This window comes from Sphaerodactylus townsendi, linkage group LG14, assembly GCF_021028975.2.
Source record: "Sphaerodactylus townsendi isolate TG3544 linkage group LG14, MPM_Stown_v2.3, whole genome shotgun sequence".
NCBI lineage: Eukaryota > Metazoa > Chordata > Lepidosauria > Squamata > Sphaerodactylidae > Sphaerodactylus > Sphaerodactylus townsendi.
The window spans coordinates 7,712,483-7,730,266 of NC_059438.1; the positions used below are offsets into that span (position 1 = coordinate 7,712,483).

Consider the following 17,784-nt stretch of genomic DNA (forward strand, 5'->3'; position numbering starts at 1 on the left):
TACAAAATGATCTGTTCACAAAACTAACTTTTCATTTCCATTGTAGCTTCTATTAACAAACTACATTGTTCAGTTTTAAATTTTGTGGATTATTTTGTTGATGTGAGGAATGACATTGTGATTTAGAAGATTCTTGGAGTTCTGTATTGATTGGTTCTTTCGAAAAACCTTATTTTTCTAGTGCTTGTATAAGTGGGGCATTTTCTATCCATGTTTTTCCTTTGTTACATTCTAGCATGCATTGTTCATACCAGCCAAATGGAACAGATCTTTAGCTTTGGAAGTTTGACTGTAGCAACAGCAAAAAATTCCCTGCAACCCTTCAAACAGTATATAAAGAATGTACAGTAAATGGCATTGTCAGAAGTGCCGCAGTGAGTGAACCCATCCGTTTCTTGGTTTCTGCATTTTGCGTATTTAAAGTGGTTATCATATTTCAGCGCCAGCAATATATTGAGGAAGATTCATGGAACCAGGCGTTGCCTGGCCAGTGGGCGTTGGTGTGTGCAGATGCGGAGCACTTGAAATGTGGACGGGGCGTTGGGGGGATTATAACTATTCCTTTCTACCGAAACTGCAAAATCTTTAGTGTGGCCAAGGAGGGAACCCTGAACAGGTACATGGGTTTGCCTTGGGGCAGGAGAAGCACAGCATTTAAAAATCACTCCATTCCATTTTATCTTTGGGGAGGTGTCAAGAAATGAAGCTGTTTTGAATCAAAGGGGGTTAAGTGTGGGTCTCTCACGGTTTTCATCAATATTCAGGTTCATGCAGCACATTTTAATCTGAAGGATGTGAAAAATGGTGGTATCACTTAAAATGGTACAAGACTGTGTATGCTGGCAAAATCGCAGCTATGAGAAATCCTTCTGAAAAGCTGCAAATAAGTAGTTCTTATTGGAAAATGGAGGATCCAGATGTTAACAGGGAGATAGATGAATGGGAGTGAAAATGGTTGAGAGAGGCATGGCATGTTAGAAATTGAGTAGGTGGATAGAGTATCTGCTGTGGTGCTAATTGTTGCTTGTTTCTTTCCTTAAGTCATATATGGGGGGATTTTGACAGTATTCTGAGAGATCTGTATAATAATTAAGGAGGAGGGGCAATTCATTGCTGTACTCACATTGAAGCCACTGGATCTACCTATACCAGTGATCAGATCAATCATGCTTAAGGATTTTTGTCAGTTAATTTCTGAGCATATTTAGCATTTACAGTTATGCAGTTGTAAAAGAGCAGTGATGTCTCCAGTCTAGTAACTGAAGGATAGGTATTGTGAAAATATCAGTATGTAAACTGTTTCTGTGCATGTGTACAAGGTGTCTTCAAATTACTTAACAAATATACTTTTCTTTTTGCTAAGTTTTTTTTTTAAGTATTTGATAATGGGTCCTTTACTTGTCTTTTTTTTTTGTTAGGGAACCGGAATTCTTTGTCATCTGGGATTCTTGCAGTGCTGAGATATTTCTAGTAATTTTTTCAAAAAAAAAATCCTAACCCACGCTTGGGTGCAGTGAATTAAGGTGGGGTCCTCCGGGTAACAGAGTTGCCTCTCTTATTTTGTCCTTTGGACCCCAAAGTACTGCATGAACAGCAACAAAAGAGGTCTAAAAGCCCGTAATAATTTTAGAATAATCTAGATTATTTATTTGATACTAGAAAAAGAGGATATTTATTTTTGTTCTTTTGAGGGTGGGAAATGCATCTATGTAACTACAGTACTAAAATGGCAGGAGAAGCAATAAAATGGCGTCATGAAGGGAAATTAGTTAAATAGCTTGGTTTAGGGCGTTCCCTCTGTTCATTCTGAGCTAGACGCTTCTCTTCAGTCATGGGTATTACTAGTTATGACTGTCAATATAAGTTCCATCCTAGAACCCAGAAATCATTTTAATACGTTTTTAATTCATGTATTCTGTTTGGAGAAGAGGATCTGGGAGCATGAGGAATACAATTTGTAAAACTATCTTTCTGTCTTACGATGGCATTTCCCAATTCTAAGAACATGTTCTCATTAAAATTACTTTATTCTCACTGACTTCGGAATGCATGTTAGCATTCTTTTTAGGCATCAGTGCTTAGTTCTCAGGAAGCTTGGCTGTGTTTTCTACTAATTTTACAAAGGAGAAGAAATCTGAAGGAGAAAGAAAAATAATGCACGTTAGAGGCCCAGTTGTATTTCCATACTTAGTAGTGTATATTGAACAACTAGGTGACATTTGCGCTAGTTTGCCAGATAACTTGCCTCAGTCAAAGCACTTTGCCTAGATTTTATGTTCTCTATACATAGAATGTTGCATTACGGGATCAGGTTCCCACTTACAGAGAGCCAGTGTGGTGTAGTAGCTAGGGAGACTAGTATCTGGGAGATCCAGATTCGAACCCCTGCTCTGCCGTTGAAGCTTTCTGGGTGACCTTGGATCAGTCACACAGTCTCAGCTAACCTACTTTACAGGCTTGTTGAGAGGAGAAAAGAATGATATAAGTCACTTTGGGTACCCTTTGGGGTGAAAGGTGGGGTATAAATGAAGAAAATCAATTACAAATATATGACTTTGTTGTGTATTTCTACCAACATAGACCTCGGGTTTTATATTGAATGTTGACTAGTGTTGGTATCCCTGAGCCCTGGAGGAAAACTGAAAGCCAATTATTCTCTTTAATCTGTAAATTATTCTTCTGGAAGCACAGTGCTTGGTTTTTTGCACCAACGTCATCCAAGCCATTTGATACGACAGCTTCTGAGCGAAACTACAGCGAGGATTCGTACCATACAAACTGATTACATTATTATCTCGAAACTTTGGGTACAATGTCCACAAACAGGCTCGGTTTTGGGTAACATTTTTTCCTTTGGCTGGTATTAAGCATTCGGTGTTCTATTGAATTTGACTAAAAGTTTAACTTGAGGCCATGAAAGGGGGGGGGATGTTCCAGCTCTGCTCTGGAGGGCTGGAGGGACACGTCCATGCTAACCTCCAACCTCCAGGCCACGCGGAGCCACAGTATAAGGCTGAAAGAGCCGCATGCAGCTCCAGAGCCATGGGTTGCAGACCCCTGTGTTAGTTTAAACAGAAGTAACCTATCAGTAGGGCGGAATAGGACTGTCTTTGTATTGTTATCTATACCGTCTTTGAGATGAGTGACTTATTATCATCGAATAGATAAAAATAAATCCATAAGCTTGTATTATCAAGTAAAAGTAAAATGGCTGCTTTGCTGCTTTTTTTTCCTCATAAAAAATGGAAACTGATGGCTGTAAATTCAGCCCGGCCCATCTTTTCCGATTAATGTTTTCTATATGCTTGTTCCTTCCTAGTGCAGATGACATTTTAAAATGCCTTTTGTCTCTTGTGTCGCACCAGTTGAGGGCGGTTTGTTCTACATGCTTTGGACAACCCAAATCCTTGTTCTGCTGCAAGACATTTAAGCGGTGACCAGCTAAACGGAGAGCTCTGATTGTGTTCTTAGTAGCGGCGAGAGCTGTTCTGGTACGCACTGCATGTTGGGTGTGATCCATGAGTGCTCTCGTCACATCGCTTCCATTCATTTCAGTGGGGGCTTAAGGAGATGTCATCATAGATGCTGATGGAACCAACAATGCTTGGTGGGCTACACCAGTTGCCTGCAAGAAGGAAGCTGTTCGAGGCACTTCTGCACGGAGTGTGAGTCTTTCCCTTCTGCCCACACGTTCTAGCTTTCCGTTCCATTTGATAATAATTAAATGTGATCCAGATGCAACCAACTCATGGAGACCTTCCCATAGGGTTTCAAGGCAAGAGATAAGCAGAGGTGGTTTGCCATTGCCCTCCTTGGCATAACAATCCAGCCCTTTCTGGAGGTTTCCAATCCAAATACAAACCATGGCCGACCCTGCTTAGTTTCTGAGCTTTGATAAGCACGGGCTATTCTGGCCAACTCTGGCTGATTTAAATCCTGAAGCATTTTTGTTACTCAGCCTCATTTTAAATGGTTATAGTAGAGAAAGGGTATAAAAACCAACTCTTCTGTTGAATGTTGCAGTTGTAGGAGATTGTATTTCAGTCGCAGCAGCGCCCGTGTAACACTTCAGACAGTTTCCCCAAAACAGTGTTTGAGTACCCCGTAAGTGTCTGTCCTTGAGTGCATGGGTTGTAACAAATGGTTTTAATGTGTAAATTGGAATATCTTGTATGCATTATTTACGTGTCAGCGGCTAAGAATCTCTTAACCAGACACCTTTTAGCCAACTCCGTGCTCTACAGAAGATGAAGCAAGACGACAGTATTTTTACATAATGTGTAATTCTCAGGGAGCTAGAAAAGAAGGTGAGCAAAGCAAAACGGAACGGGACAGAGCCCTGCTTTATTTATGGCTCATTTCTTTATCCTAACAGGGATTTTTTGCTGGGCAGGAGCAGTTCCATTTAGGGTGGATATTTTCCGAGCCTGGCCCACTTATTTAAACATCTTAATTCTGCCTTTCACCACTGGGGACCCAAACCATACAATATAGCATATCAGAAGCTGATGCATGCTACGAGCATTTATTTCCCAGGGAAAGGAACTATGTACTGGTTGGATGATGCCAGAATCCGGCTTGTGTTGCGTTCTCTCCATCAGACACTTTTTGAAAATATGTTTGTTCTCATCTTGGTAAGTATGCAGATGTAATGTTGGAAGGACAAACCATGCGTCCTTTTCCAGACTCTCATCCCCATTAATGCTTAATGTGAGACGGACAAGTGTCTTTAAGACTGTACTGAAGTACTAGGAAGGAGTTACAACATGCAACCATTTAAGAAAGTAACCTATGATGGGTACTTCCCAAATGCCAAGTGTGGGTGACCAGCCAACTTAGCGAGGCGTTTTGTATAGAAGGAGGTCCGGAACCAAGGAAAGGCAGGTTGGAAGCCTCAGTATCTTCCAGAAAAGATGTAAAACTTGGGTTTTCCTGCAGTTACTTCTAGAAAGAAGATAGAAAGGGCTTCATCAGGGATGTCTAGACATATGTAATTTTGCTGCTGAACCCACTGTGGAATTACAGTCACAGCACTTTTGACACAAATTCAGTATTTTACTTTCTGTTAACTTGGAAGTAACCAGGGATGCTATATTTGCACAGCAGTGATTGACCAGTTGTTGCATTAATTGCAAAGGGCTCTTTCTCCCCTGCTTTTTAGAGCAGGTCTGTGCTGTGTCTGTGGGTATAAATGCACCAGCAGTGGTGTGCTGCTAAAGCAAAAATTACTTATCCTTTGTCAGCCTGGTGTGGTGGTTAGAGTGTTGGGCTAGGATCTGGGACACTCAAACGGGAGCACCCACTCAGCCATGGAAACTTGCTGGGTGACCTTGGGCTATTTACACACACTCAGCCTAACCTTGGAGGAAGGGCAGGATAAAAATGTAGTAAATAATAAATATGCGCTGGAAGGTAGCATGTGAGTATCAGTATGTGCACGCCCATCTGTGACAGTATTTTGCAGTCTCAATTGTTTAGAGACAAACAACAGTTTCCCATTAGTCTGAACTAAGCCATAGTTTTTTTTTCCTTCTGAATAATAGATCTTTTAAAATTAAATTATCTTGCACTTCCTCCTGAACCTGGAGAATAAAAGCACCTACAGTAATTTGCTAACGAGCACATTTATTAAAATTTAATTGATTAATCATCTGCCCGTTACCAGCTCATCAATTATAATTCTTTTGTTCATTGATGGCCTTGGTTATTTGTCTGCGTTTCTAAACATTGAACCTTTGTAAGCAATAATGAGTTATGTTGTCCATCCATCATAATGTTTGCTTGCATCTTATAAGGAACAAATATAATGAAGTCTTTTAAAAATGACGTTACAAGCAACCTTAGTTCCTTTAGCAGTCTCTATGTGGCAAAGTTAGGGTTAAACTATTCACACAGTGGTGTAGATTGGCATGAGTTCAATATGACAACGACTAGCATTTGCCAGCCCAGAGACAGAATCGTGGCCTATTGGAAGGAAAATACTAAATCCCAAGATTCTGTCCAAGTGTGATTAAAACTGAAGCCAGGTAGCCCTGAACGGTTCATGTCATTCCCAGAGGTCTTCAACCTACATCCCTGCCTTTGTATATGTTCATCCTACTTGTTTGCTTTGTGAAACAATTGTAAGAGATTTTAAGTAAATTCTGTGAAGGAATGAACTTCCCTAGACATTTAATCATTCTTAACCCTTCTTATTTCCTTCCCAATATTTTCATACCTTTTACACATAAAGGCGTTCAGCAACCAAACCAATATTCCATTTATTGTCTCAGCTTTTCCTTGATGTTTGTTCTCTGGATCGCTTCATGTAGATGTTTGGGGATTTCCAACTGATACCATGCGGCTGTGTTCTTAACAGGGGCAAGGCACACCCTTCCTCTGATGAGATACAAACCTCAGCGGAATTTGGGATTTCAGACATTTTTGTTTCCCCACTTGCAGTGGCTTCTACCAACCAGCAGAGCAAGTTGGCTTTAATCTGCTTGACCCGCTCTGAGGATAAGATCCTTTTCCATGAGCCTTTCAAAAAATGGCAGCCAACAGATAAGAATCAGGACTCACATTAAGGAGTTGGCTGCATCAAGCATCTCATTGAGCGTGTGTGTAGGTGGGTGAGTAGGTGTACATAACACAGAGAGACAGGCAATGGCAAATCACCTCCAAACGTCTCTTGCCTTGAAGACCCTACGACGTCCCCATCAGTCAGCCGTGACTTGACGGCAGCAATGGCGCAATGGTTAAGAGCAGGTGTACTCTAATCTGGAGGAACCGGGTTTGATTCCCTGCTCTGCTGCCTGAGCTGTGGAGACTTATCTGGGGAATTCAGATTAGCCTGTACACTCCAACACAAGCCAGCTGGGTGACCTTGGGCTAGTCACAGCTTCTCGGAGCTCTCTCAGCCCCACCCACCTCACAGGATGTTTGTTGTGAGGGGGAGAGGACAAGGAGATTGTAAGCCCCTTTGAGTCTCCTACAGGAGAGAAAGGGGGGATACAAATCCAACTTCTTCTTCTTCTTCTTCCTCTTTCTCTTCCTCTTCTTCTTCTTCTTCTTCTTCTTCTTCTTCCTCCTCCTCCTCCTCCTCCTCCTCCTCCTCCTCCTCCTCCTCCTCCTCCTCCTCCTCCTCCTCCTCCTCCTCCTCTTGGTTATCCTTTGTGACCCTCCCAATCCAGCAGTCTGCTGTCAGGCTCTTCTTTCTCACCATTCATACTATTCAATTCTTTCTTAAAATCCTACCCACTGCAGTTAATTTTTGCCTCAGTGTGTGAAACTGCATTCTGAAGCTAGTTCACTGAGCTTTGTTCAGGTGTACTATTATGCCAGGGCTCGTGCTTACAAGGATAAAAAGAAGGAAGAGTTGATCTTGCTTTCTGAACCGTGATTAAATAGTGATTTTTTTCAAATGATCCCTCCCCCCATTTTCACTTTGGGTCAGCAGTACGCCAGCGGCGGGACTTGAATCTTGGGGAGCTGAACTCGGATGACTCCACTGTAGGCTGGAATGAGTCTTTTCATGGCTTTGTGTGTCCTGATGGTATCTTTACAGGAATCTGGATATGAGATTTGCGTTTTTGGATGAGGAAGGGGAATTAGCTGCCCATCTGTGCTGTTAAACTTACTTCCACATTGTTCCTGCTTGCTATCATTTTGCCAGACCTTTTAATTCCAGAGTTGGGTAAGCTTGCATGGTGCTCAAACCCTTTCCACAAATCAGCAGCCACGCTCCTGTTTTAGCATTCAAAAAGCTTCAGTAAATTTATTGAGACATGGTCTGATCAAGCTTAAAATCATGGAAACCCAGCCCAAAGTATGTGTTTGTTTTTGATCGTTAACTACCTTCACCTTGTTTTGAATTATGAAATAGATGGTTACTCTAAAGAATCATTTTTTCCTGTAATTCCTTTTAATTAGGCAAAGAAAAATAGTACATAAGGTGGTACAGTGTCTAGAAACATATCCCAGTGTCCCGTTTCTCACAAATATATTTGATTTTCCTTCCCTTCTCTTTTACAAGTCAGTTCAGTTAACGTTGCTACATTTCAAACCCAGTTATACAAATCCGAGAGAGATGGTGCTTTCTTTAATTTCCAGCCTGCTGCTGGATTCATTTCACATGCCATCACCAAAGCCATAACTAATCAAGGAGTGACATGATAGCCATGTTCAAATATTTGAAGGGATGTCACATTGAAGAGAGAGCAAGCTTGTTTTTTTGCTGTTCCAGAGACTAGGACAAGGAGCAATGGATTCAGGGTGCAGGAAAAGAGATTCAACTTGAACATTAGGAAGAATTTCCTGACCCCAAGGCCCTTTCTGCACGGTGGCGGCAGCGCTTCTTCACTGGCATAATTTATGCCAGTGGAGGTGTGGGGACTGCTTGTGTGAGCAGTCCCGGTTCCCTCCCTAGCGGGAGAGGTGGCTTCGCACGGAGCCGCCTCTCGGTCGCCTTCCCCCACTCACCTGCCTCTCCAGCATCACTGTGGAGGACTGCAGGGACCCGGCCATGCTCCCTCCGACCCCTGGAGGTCGGAGGACAGTGTGGGCAGGTCCCTGCAGTCCTCCACAGCGATGCTGGAGAGGCCGGTGAGTGGGAGCAACAGGGAAAGGGGCGGCTTCCCTGCGGTGCGATTCGCACCACGCCACCGGGAAGACGCAGTTTTTGAAAACGTTGCTCAATGAGTGAGGTCGTCAGGGATGGCTTCATGCCACCCGGGGAAAGGCAGGACGGCGCTGCTGCGATGCAGCAATGCAGGCCGTGGGAACGCTCTCCCAGGGACGGCGTTTTTGCCGTCCCTGGGACACTTCATTTGGCCCGTGCGGAAAGGGCCTAAGAGTTGTTTGACAGTGGAATTCATTGCCTCAGAGGGTGGTGGAGACTCCTTCTTTGGAGGTTTTTAAACAGAGGCTGGATGACCATCTGTCAACACAGCTTTGATTGCATGTTCCTACATGGCAGGGGGTTGGACTGGATGGCCCTTGGGGTCTCTTCTAATCCTATTATTCTAATTCTATATCATCAGACCCTATATAATTCTTTTGAAAACCCAGTTGCAATGCTCCAGCTTTCATTGGTATCTCATGCTCTATTTTAAATTAATATCTAGGGAACAAGTTTTTGGACATTTCTAAATAGGAGGAGCGGCTGCAGCTCAGGGGTAGAACAACTGCTTGGCACGCAGAAAATCCCAGCTTCAGTTCCTCGCATCTCCAGTTAAAAAGAGTAGGTAGCTGATGATGTGAAAGACCTCAGCCTGAGACGACGGAGGGTTTGAATAGACAATACTGACTCTGATAGACCTTGATTCTGTATAAGGCAGTCTCATGTGTTCATATGTAACATAACTGTGTGTAATTTGCTGCATTTAGGTCACAAATATATTTCACTCTTACACTTGTTAGCTGCCATCTCCCCTGGGATATGTAATAAATTCTGTTGTACAGTCATTAATTAATATTCTTAATATTGCTCCACAAGCACTCCCATTTGTGTGGTAAGATGGAACATCCAGTATTGTTTGAATTTAGTGCAAATAAACTGATTAATTAGAATTGCATTTTTAATTACAGCAGTGGCAGTTAAAGAACTGTTTCTAATTCCCTTGAAGTATTAAAATGCTGTTTTTCCGAGTTGGATTAAAAAAAACCCCTTGAATCATTTGTAGGCTTTGAGCACATGTTTATCTGTTCCGTCTCTTACCCAGGCAACAAAACAGGCAAACCCATCATTTATTGGAGCAACAAACTTTGTAGAGTTGTGTTGAAGTCCATAGGCATGTTGAAGAGTTGAGATTGGTGATTCCTTCGGTCTTGTTGTTCAGGTCAAGGTCTGAGGTAACAAAAGAGACTAACCTGAAAAACTGTCTGCACCCCTTAGGTTGCTGTACTTAACATGTTTCTTTAAAGAGTGCCCTCATATTTCTGTGTTATCAGTTTGCTGAATCCATTATGGGCACAGACCAAGATGATGGGTCAGCTCCAAACTAAATTTCCCAATGGCAGAAGGGAACCTTTTGAAGGGATGTCATGTTGAGGGAGCAAGCTTGTTTTCTACTGCCTCAGAGACTAGGACCAGGAGTAATGGGTTCAAGGTGAAGGAAAAGAGATTCCACCTAAACATCAGGAAAAAGTTCCTGATGGTAAGGGCTGTTCGACAGTGGAATGCACTGCCTCAGAGTGTGGTGGAGTCTCCTTCTTTGGAGATTTTTAAAGAGAGGCTGAATGGTCATCTGTCAGGAGTGCTTTGATTGTGCGTTCCTGCATTGCAGGGGGTCGGACTTGATGGCCCTTGGGGTTTCTTCCAACTCTATAATTCTAACTACCCCCCTCCCAGCTCATTGGTCTCCATGAAATGCTGTTCCTGGTCAATAGGGACCCTGAAAAATGTCCATTGGTGTTGTGTGTGTGTGTGTGGGGGGGGAAGGTAGGGTGTGTAGGGATCTTGGTGTGTGTGCGTGTAGGGACCCTGAAGAATGTCCATTGGTGGTGTGTGTCTGTGTGTGGGGGTGTTGTAGCAGGAAAGGAAAATTGACGATTTAATCTGGATCCAACCCAATGTCCTTGATGGCTCACCAATAGCCGATCCAGCTGTCCATCCCCACTCATTTGCCAATCTGCCCCTTCCCTGTGAAATAATCAAGTTGTTTCATGTACAATTTAGTATTTTACTATTTTAACTGTTTTGTTTTTGTTTTGTTAGCCTTATTAGCCCCTTTGAAAACGTCTTTGTCCCTGGAGAGCGAATTTAAATTATTTAAAATAAAAGACGGGACAAATTTTCGAACTTAATCAGCTTGCAAGTTAAGAAGGTTTTTCTCCCCAGAAGTACCTCAGAACGTCGTTTGCCTGGCTCTTAGTGAAAAGAGTAGTTGATGTAATGAGTATTTTTACTTACTTTTTAAAAAGTTGCCATTGCTGTGCCGTTTGCCCCACTTTCCTTTTTCTCAGCAGGATCAGAAAGAGATTGTACGTGAGATCATCTCTTTTTATCCTCAGAACGATCCAGAAAGCAGGTTACAACTGAGAGAGTGAATGCCCAGTGCAGATGAAACCGTATCCAGGGTGAAGGGATGGATTCAAGGGCTTTGCATTCTCCCTCTTGCCCCCTGAAGCTGGATTTGTTGGTGGTCTCACCATTGTTAACCGTGGCTGCTGTGAAGCTAGGATTATACCTATGGCCACCTTATGAATCCAGATTGCATCTGAATTCTGGAAGGGGCCTTCTTGAGATTTGAGGCCGAGCTTCCTGCATTTAAAACCAAGAGAGCAGGGCAGCTGACTCACCCTGCCTGTCATTTTGAGCTGCCTGTTTTCTGCCTTTGGAATGGGGCTGGTGATAAAGCCAAAAGAAAGACATTTTTGAAAGGAAGGGATGTGGCAAATGCAAATGAAAAGATATATTTTCATACATCCCCAAGGTTGACGGGCACCTCTCTGAGTTATGGATCTTTTGTAAATAAATCGAGTGGGCAGAGCAGGCTGTGTAAATTAATGACAGGACAATGGTTCAGGCTGCATTAAGGTCTTCCAAAACTAACGCGATGTATAAAAATACAGAACAAATGGAAATAAAATGGCTTTGGAATTGAAGCTTTGTTTGCACATTGGGAAAGACTGCTGGCAATTTATTGTCAAAGGCTTTTATGGCTGGAATCGCTGGGGTGTTGTGGGGTTTCCGAGCTGTATGGCTGTGTTCCAGTAGCATTTTTTCCTGACTTTTCACCTGCATTTGTGGCTGAAGATCCTCTGAAGATGCCATCCACAAATGCAGGCAAAACATCAGGGGGAAATGCTACTGGAACACGGCCATACAGCCCAGAAACCCCACAACACACTATTGGCAATTATTTCTCAAGCATTTCAGCCATGTGAATATCTGCATTTTTGTGAATATCTGCATTTTTAAGTTCTGCGGTTGTCCACGATCTGGGGCTTTGGCTGTGCTTTTGCTGAATCATCGCTTCCCATTTTTAAAAACGGACAAGCGCGCTTAATCACTTCTCATCTATCTGACAAGCTTTCATCCAATTCCGCTCAAACAGAGTGGGAGAAGAAGCCGTCGTTGCGTGCCTGAGATAAGTGTACAGAAGCAGGACACTTCGCTCGGGAATTGATACACTTTTTAAAAAACTGATTACCATATTTAATTTTCAGCTGAAACAACCTTTGACTTGGTTTAGGCTGGTGACCAAATTGGGTTGCACTTCAGTGAAATTTGAAGTTGCCTTGTAGGAATGAGTGTATCTGGATTTTCAGTGTCAAATCAGTTTTCATCTGAAGCTGTGTTCCTTCTTTTTTCTGTAGGGATTCCTCAAAAATGAAAAAGATAATGCTTTACTGTCCGCCATTGAAGAGTCTAGGAAACGGGTAAGTTTGGGATGGGGGTATGGAAGAAATTTCATTTAATGTCTTGTGAATGTATTGTCGAAGGCTTTCACTGCTGGATTGAACTGGTTGTTGTGGGTTTTCCAGGCTGTGTGGCTGTGGTCTGGTAGATCTTGTATGTAACAGACTTCTCTCTGTGATGCACCTCTGAAGATGCCAGCCACAGATGCAGGCGAAACGTTAGGAACAAGATCTACCAGACCACGGCCACACAGCCTGGAAAACCCATAACAACCTCCTGTGAATGTGTTTCATACGTATGTAAGTGCCATTGTCAGGAGTGGCTCCAAGTCTGGCTTCTACAGGCACGTTTATTCTCCAAGATTGCTCCCTGAAGATCCTCCTCCCATTTTCCCAGAGAATGTACGAATGCGAAGTGTGAACAGAATTATTGTAAAGCGAGCATCTCAAGGCTGAAGCAGCGATAGTTGGTTTGCCTCCTGCTGGGCTGTTTCCTCCTTCCCCTTCCCAACGAGGTCAGCCTAGTTATCTACATTTGCGAGCATCCAGGAAAGATCAAACAGAGGATAGATACATTAACATGTCAGAGAGTGGATTACATTGTAAAAGCCCAGATCAACTCCCCCCCCTCCCCACACACACAGCAGAACCAATACTCTCCCTTCCAGGTGTGAACCATGGCGTCTCTCTGACGGATGCCAGGAGGGCACGAGCCACTTGTGACATCCACCAAGCCACAACTGACTTATGGCGACCCAAGTGAGGGGCTTTCAAGGCAAGTGAAGGATACAGGTGGCTTGCCATTGCCTTACCTTGGTATCTGCCATCCAAGTTCTGACCTTACTTAGCTTCCAAAGTCTGGCAAGATCAGGCTATACCATGCCGCCTTCTCTCCAATGAATTTGAAGGGGAGGTAGATCTCAAAAGGGTTGGTCATAGCCAACTTTAGAATTCTAAGAATGGAATGTGCCTCGCTCCACAGTTTCCTGAGACCCCTCTGGCCTCTTTAAGACTCAGTCACTCAGTAATGCTATCCTCTCCCTTCAGGCACATCTGTCCTTGCAAAGACATTATTTGTGGGGGTTGTGTATGGATGATATCACTGACAGCATTGTGATTGTGTGATTTGCACCATACCATCGTTTTACTCCTTTGCATCTAGTGTTCTTTGTATCAATCCTGTTGCCATCTGGAAGACAAAGCTTGGTTGGGTTGGCCCTTTTTGAAATGGACCGAGGGGCCATGACATTTGTTCCCCCTACTAGGGTCACTGCTTGACCCCAAATGTGGAAAGATCTTCTTTCAGCCATTTTTGCCCCAGTATTTTGCAGCCATTTTTGGGTAGACTTCACTCCGTGTGCTCCTCTGCACTTTCGGTTGCCTATATCTTGACTTTCTCAGGAAAGAGAATAGCTAAAGTGCAGGTGGGATTATGAGAACCTGCGCTGATATTCAAGAGCACTCTAGATTGTGTCTCAGCTTTGAAGACAGCAGTTGGGAACAAAGTACTGGGAAAATCATCTGCAGAATGTAAAACTGCATAGGAGACACATTAACATAGGAGGACTATAGTTGCCAATCCCTAGCTCAGATTGTTTCCAGAATACTGAGAATTCAGGTGTTTGGTTTTGTTTCCAGGTTAGTTATTTCAGCCTCATAGCTGATAAGATTTTATTTATTTGTTTGTTTGTTTATTACTTCATTTCTATACCAGTGTTCTCCTTCATGAAAATTCTAAATTGTTTACATTGCTCTGTCTTTTATTTTATCCTCACAACCAAATAGTTTAGGCCAATAGTGTGTCACTGGTCCCATGGCAGAGTGAAGATTTGAGCCTGAGTCTTCCAGATATCCTTCTGACACTCCAGTCACACTAATACTACACCCAACTGTGCCAGTAAATGTTTCTGATATTGTCTTGGGTGCCAAATAGTACACTAACCTTCCCAGTACCATTCTTACTTTGGTCACTATTTAGCATTTCCTTTTATTATTCTGAAAAGTCTTCATACTCAGTTAATAGCAGAGCTACTTAGAAAGTATTATTATTATTTTATTATTTATTAATTTCCCTATACCACCCAACCCCCGAAGGGCTTTGAGTGGTGAACAATAAGGCCAAAAAAGGCAACACATAATGTACAATGATAAAATATGAACATATAAACATTAAAATTATTTAAAACACAGAAGCAGCAACACACAGAAACTATTGGCGGCGCCCAATCCCACGCTCGAGAGGGGATGTGGCAGAAAGCCAAGAATGGTACAGATTAAATCAGAGGGGGAGGTTCACGGGGGGACGGCACACAGATCCGTGGCCAGCCTCCCACAAAGCCCGGGGGAACAACTCAGTTTTACAGGCCCTGCAGAACTGTCCAAGGTCCTGCAGGGACCTGATGGTTGGAGAGAGAGCATTCCACCAGGCAGAGCCAGACTGTAAAAGCCCGGGCCCGGGTAGAGGCTAGCCGCATCATTGAGTGAAATGTTGAGTGATGTTTGGCCTTGTATTCTTAAGTGTGTCTCAGGACACTCTGTTTTCTGCACGTACTTCTTTTTGTCCTAGACCTTTGCCATGGCTGAGGAGTATCATCGGGAATCCATGTTGGTTGAGTGGGAACAGGTGAAACAACGGATCCTTCATACTCTGCTGGCATCAGGAGAAGATGCTCTGGATTTTACGCAGGAAAATGAGGTACCTTGGGGTCTGTTGCAGATATGGGACACAGGCTTCTCACATGAGCAAGCTGTGATCAGGCTTGTGGGTCCTTCATGTATATATTTAATGTTTATATTTATTCTGCCCCAAAACCTACATGGAGAACAGCTGAATTCTGTAGCATTTACCAGTTTATTACCAGTTTAACAAATTTATATGAGCTCTCATATTTTGACCATACTGTTGAGCTGTCCTTTTGAGCTGTCCTTTTGTCTTTTGTGATTCCGGCAGGCATTACTCATTGCTTTTTTTCAGTTGTGTTTTTACATCTCTAAGAGCTAGATACTTGCTGAGATAGTCAGGAAACTGAATCCTGTCTCCATTACCACATTCTGCTGTTTTCCTTCACTTCCACTGGATCTTAGCATACACAATATCTGTTTGAACTTGGAGTCCTTCCCATAGGAGCAGCAGTAATGTAGTGGTTAAGAGCAGGTGTACTGTGGAGGAACTGGGTTTGATTCCTTGTTCTGCCACCTGAGCTGTTGAGGCTTTTCTGGGGAATTCAGATTAGCCTGTGCACTCCAACACACACCAGCTGGGTGACCTCGGGCTAGTCAGAGTTCTTTGGAGTTCTCTCAGCCCCACCTTCCTCACAGGGTGTTTGTTGTGAGGGGGGAAGGGAAAGGAGTTTGTAAGCCCCTTCTCCTGGAGGCGATCTCGGGCATCCTGGATGGGGTGATTTCCAACCTATGCTCAGGGAGGCAGAACTAAATGATGTCACTTCCTGTGATGGGTTGGACTCTCTCTCTCCTTGATCCCCAGAATCGTTTCTGCCTGAGCAGGGAGAGCAGTGCTTGTTTAGGACTCCAAGCCCTGGATCCTGCTATTTCTTCTGCCTTTTCTTCGTTGTCTCTTCGTGAGTTTTTGTCAAGCCCCGTTTGTCCTACCCTTGAATCCCACGGCTTTTAGAGCCTTTTCTCTGCATTCAAGCCTCTTAACAGAGGGTCAATGGCAGAGCAGCGAGGCTATGCCCGCTCTTTCTCTCCCCCTCCCGACTCCTTTGGGAAGTCTGCAGCGGAGAGCACCAGGGCAGCAACCCGTCGGGGTTTGCAAGAGCCCTCTACATCGATTGCTGGCCATAAAAGCCCCCGGGCTCCCTCCAAAGCCTCGGCAGCGGCGAAGACAGGCAACAAAAGGCGCGCCAAGGCCTCCGGCCGAGCAAAGATGCTGCGGAGCCTAGCGCAGCAGAGCAGCGCCCACAACAACGGAGCACCAGCGTCCCTCTCTGGGACGTGGCTGGCGGAGCTCCCTCCAGCCCCCGCAACGACGGGGACCCAGCGGAGCTGATTTGCGCGCCAACAAACGCGCGTGAAGAACGCCTCGAGGCAGAGGGGGCGGGCCGCCAAGATCGCGCGGCTGAAGAGGGCACACAAGCCCCAGCCTCCCAGGGCTCCTCCCCCCTCTCCGTTACCAGGCAAGATCGAGGGGAAAAGGAGAGGGAGGGCTCCTCTCAGTCTGCCTCCGTTTCTAATCCTCCTGAGTCTTTTTCGTGGGCAAACACCTCCCCAGAGGCCTTAATGGGGCTGTTTAGAAAGACAATGAGACAGGAAATAGTGCAGCATGACAAGAATAAGAAAGCTAAGCGCAAACAGAAGCGCCTTTCCCATTCTCAAAGATCACACAGACATAGCCATCACTCTAGCCCCTCCCTTAGGTCACTTAGTCCTCCCCACACTGGCTATAGGGATCCCCTTAACCTCCCTGAGGAGGAAGGTGCCAGCGAAGGGGAGATTGACCAAACATCAGATCATTTCTCTGACACAGAGGAACTTCAGGAGGAAAATAAAGAACAGTGCGTCAGATTTTTCAAGAAGGAGGACCTCCCCCCTCTCATGTTAAAGGCCATCTCCGCACTTGAATTACAGGACCCGGCAGACGCCGAGGACCCTGAGGGCCCCTCCACTTCCAAAAAGACAGTTAAAGGTGTCCCAAAAGGGAGCAAGGGCATGTTCCCTCAGTCAGAGGAGACATCAGCGGCCTTTCCTCTCCCGGAATTCTTCGAGAGAAGGATTAAAAGAGAGTGGCTTAACCTAGACGCCAGTAAGAGCTGCCCCTCTTCTTTAAAAAACCTCTATGTACTTCCAGAGCACATCCATAATATCATTAAGACCCCTCTTGTTGATGCTCCGGTCGTGGCCCTCCAATCAGGCGGCCTTGTCACTAAGGATGGAGAAGGGACTCTGAAGGACCCGATGGACCGCAGAGCGGAGGTCTTCCACAGAAGAATACACGATAGATTAGCCTTATCCATCAGAGCCCTAGCCCCATCCTCCACCATGGCTAGAGCCACCATCGTGTGGCTGCGTCGCCTCCTTCTCATGCTCCCTCCAGAGGCCCAAGGTCTGCGTGAAGGGGTAGAAAGGATCCTTGCCGCAGTTTGCTATTGGGCAGACTCCACCTTTGCACGCTGAGAGCCTGGTCTGCCGACTTCCATTCCAAACAAGTGGTTTCCACCTACGATTACCACGGTTCTAGACTCTTCGGCAAGGACCTAGATGCCGTCCTCGTAGAAACCAAAGGGAACAAGAAAACCATGCCCAGATATGTCAGATCTGACCAAACATCTTCCTTTAAACCTTACACCACCTTTCGTTCACAGCGCACCCTCACCCGCACTCCTAGGGACGGCAAGCGCTGGTTCCCACAGCAACAACAACAGCAGCCTCAACAGCAATTCAGAAGACGTGGCACCTTCTCCAGTTCCTTTCGTCCCTACAACC

At 44.5% G+C, this 17,784-nt stretch overlaps 1 protein-coding gene across 4 annotated transcripts in view; it reads left to right on the forward strand.

Moving 5' to 3' along the window:
- Positions 1-17,784, forward strand: part of NUP93 (nucleoporin 93) — a 94,437-nt gene that overhangs the window by 41,514 nt on the left and 35,139 nt on the right. For 3 of the 4 annotated variants that reach the window (XM_048515747.1, XM_048515748.1, XM_048515749.1), the window contains 2 exons: positions 12,301-12,363; positions 14,909-15,037. In XM_048515747.1, the coding sequence (XP_048371704.1) occupies positions 12,301-12,363; positions 14,909-15,037 (192 nt within the window). Of the gene's footprint in view, positions 1-578; positions 617-12,300; positions 12,364-14,908; positions 15,038-17,784 lie in introns of those variants that run through there. The other variant, XM_048515750.1, reaches the window with a different exon arrangement.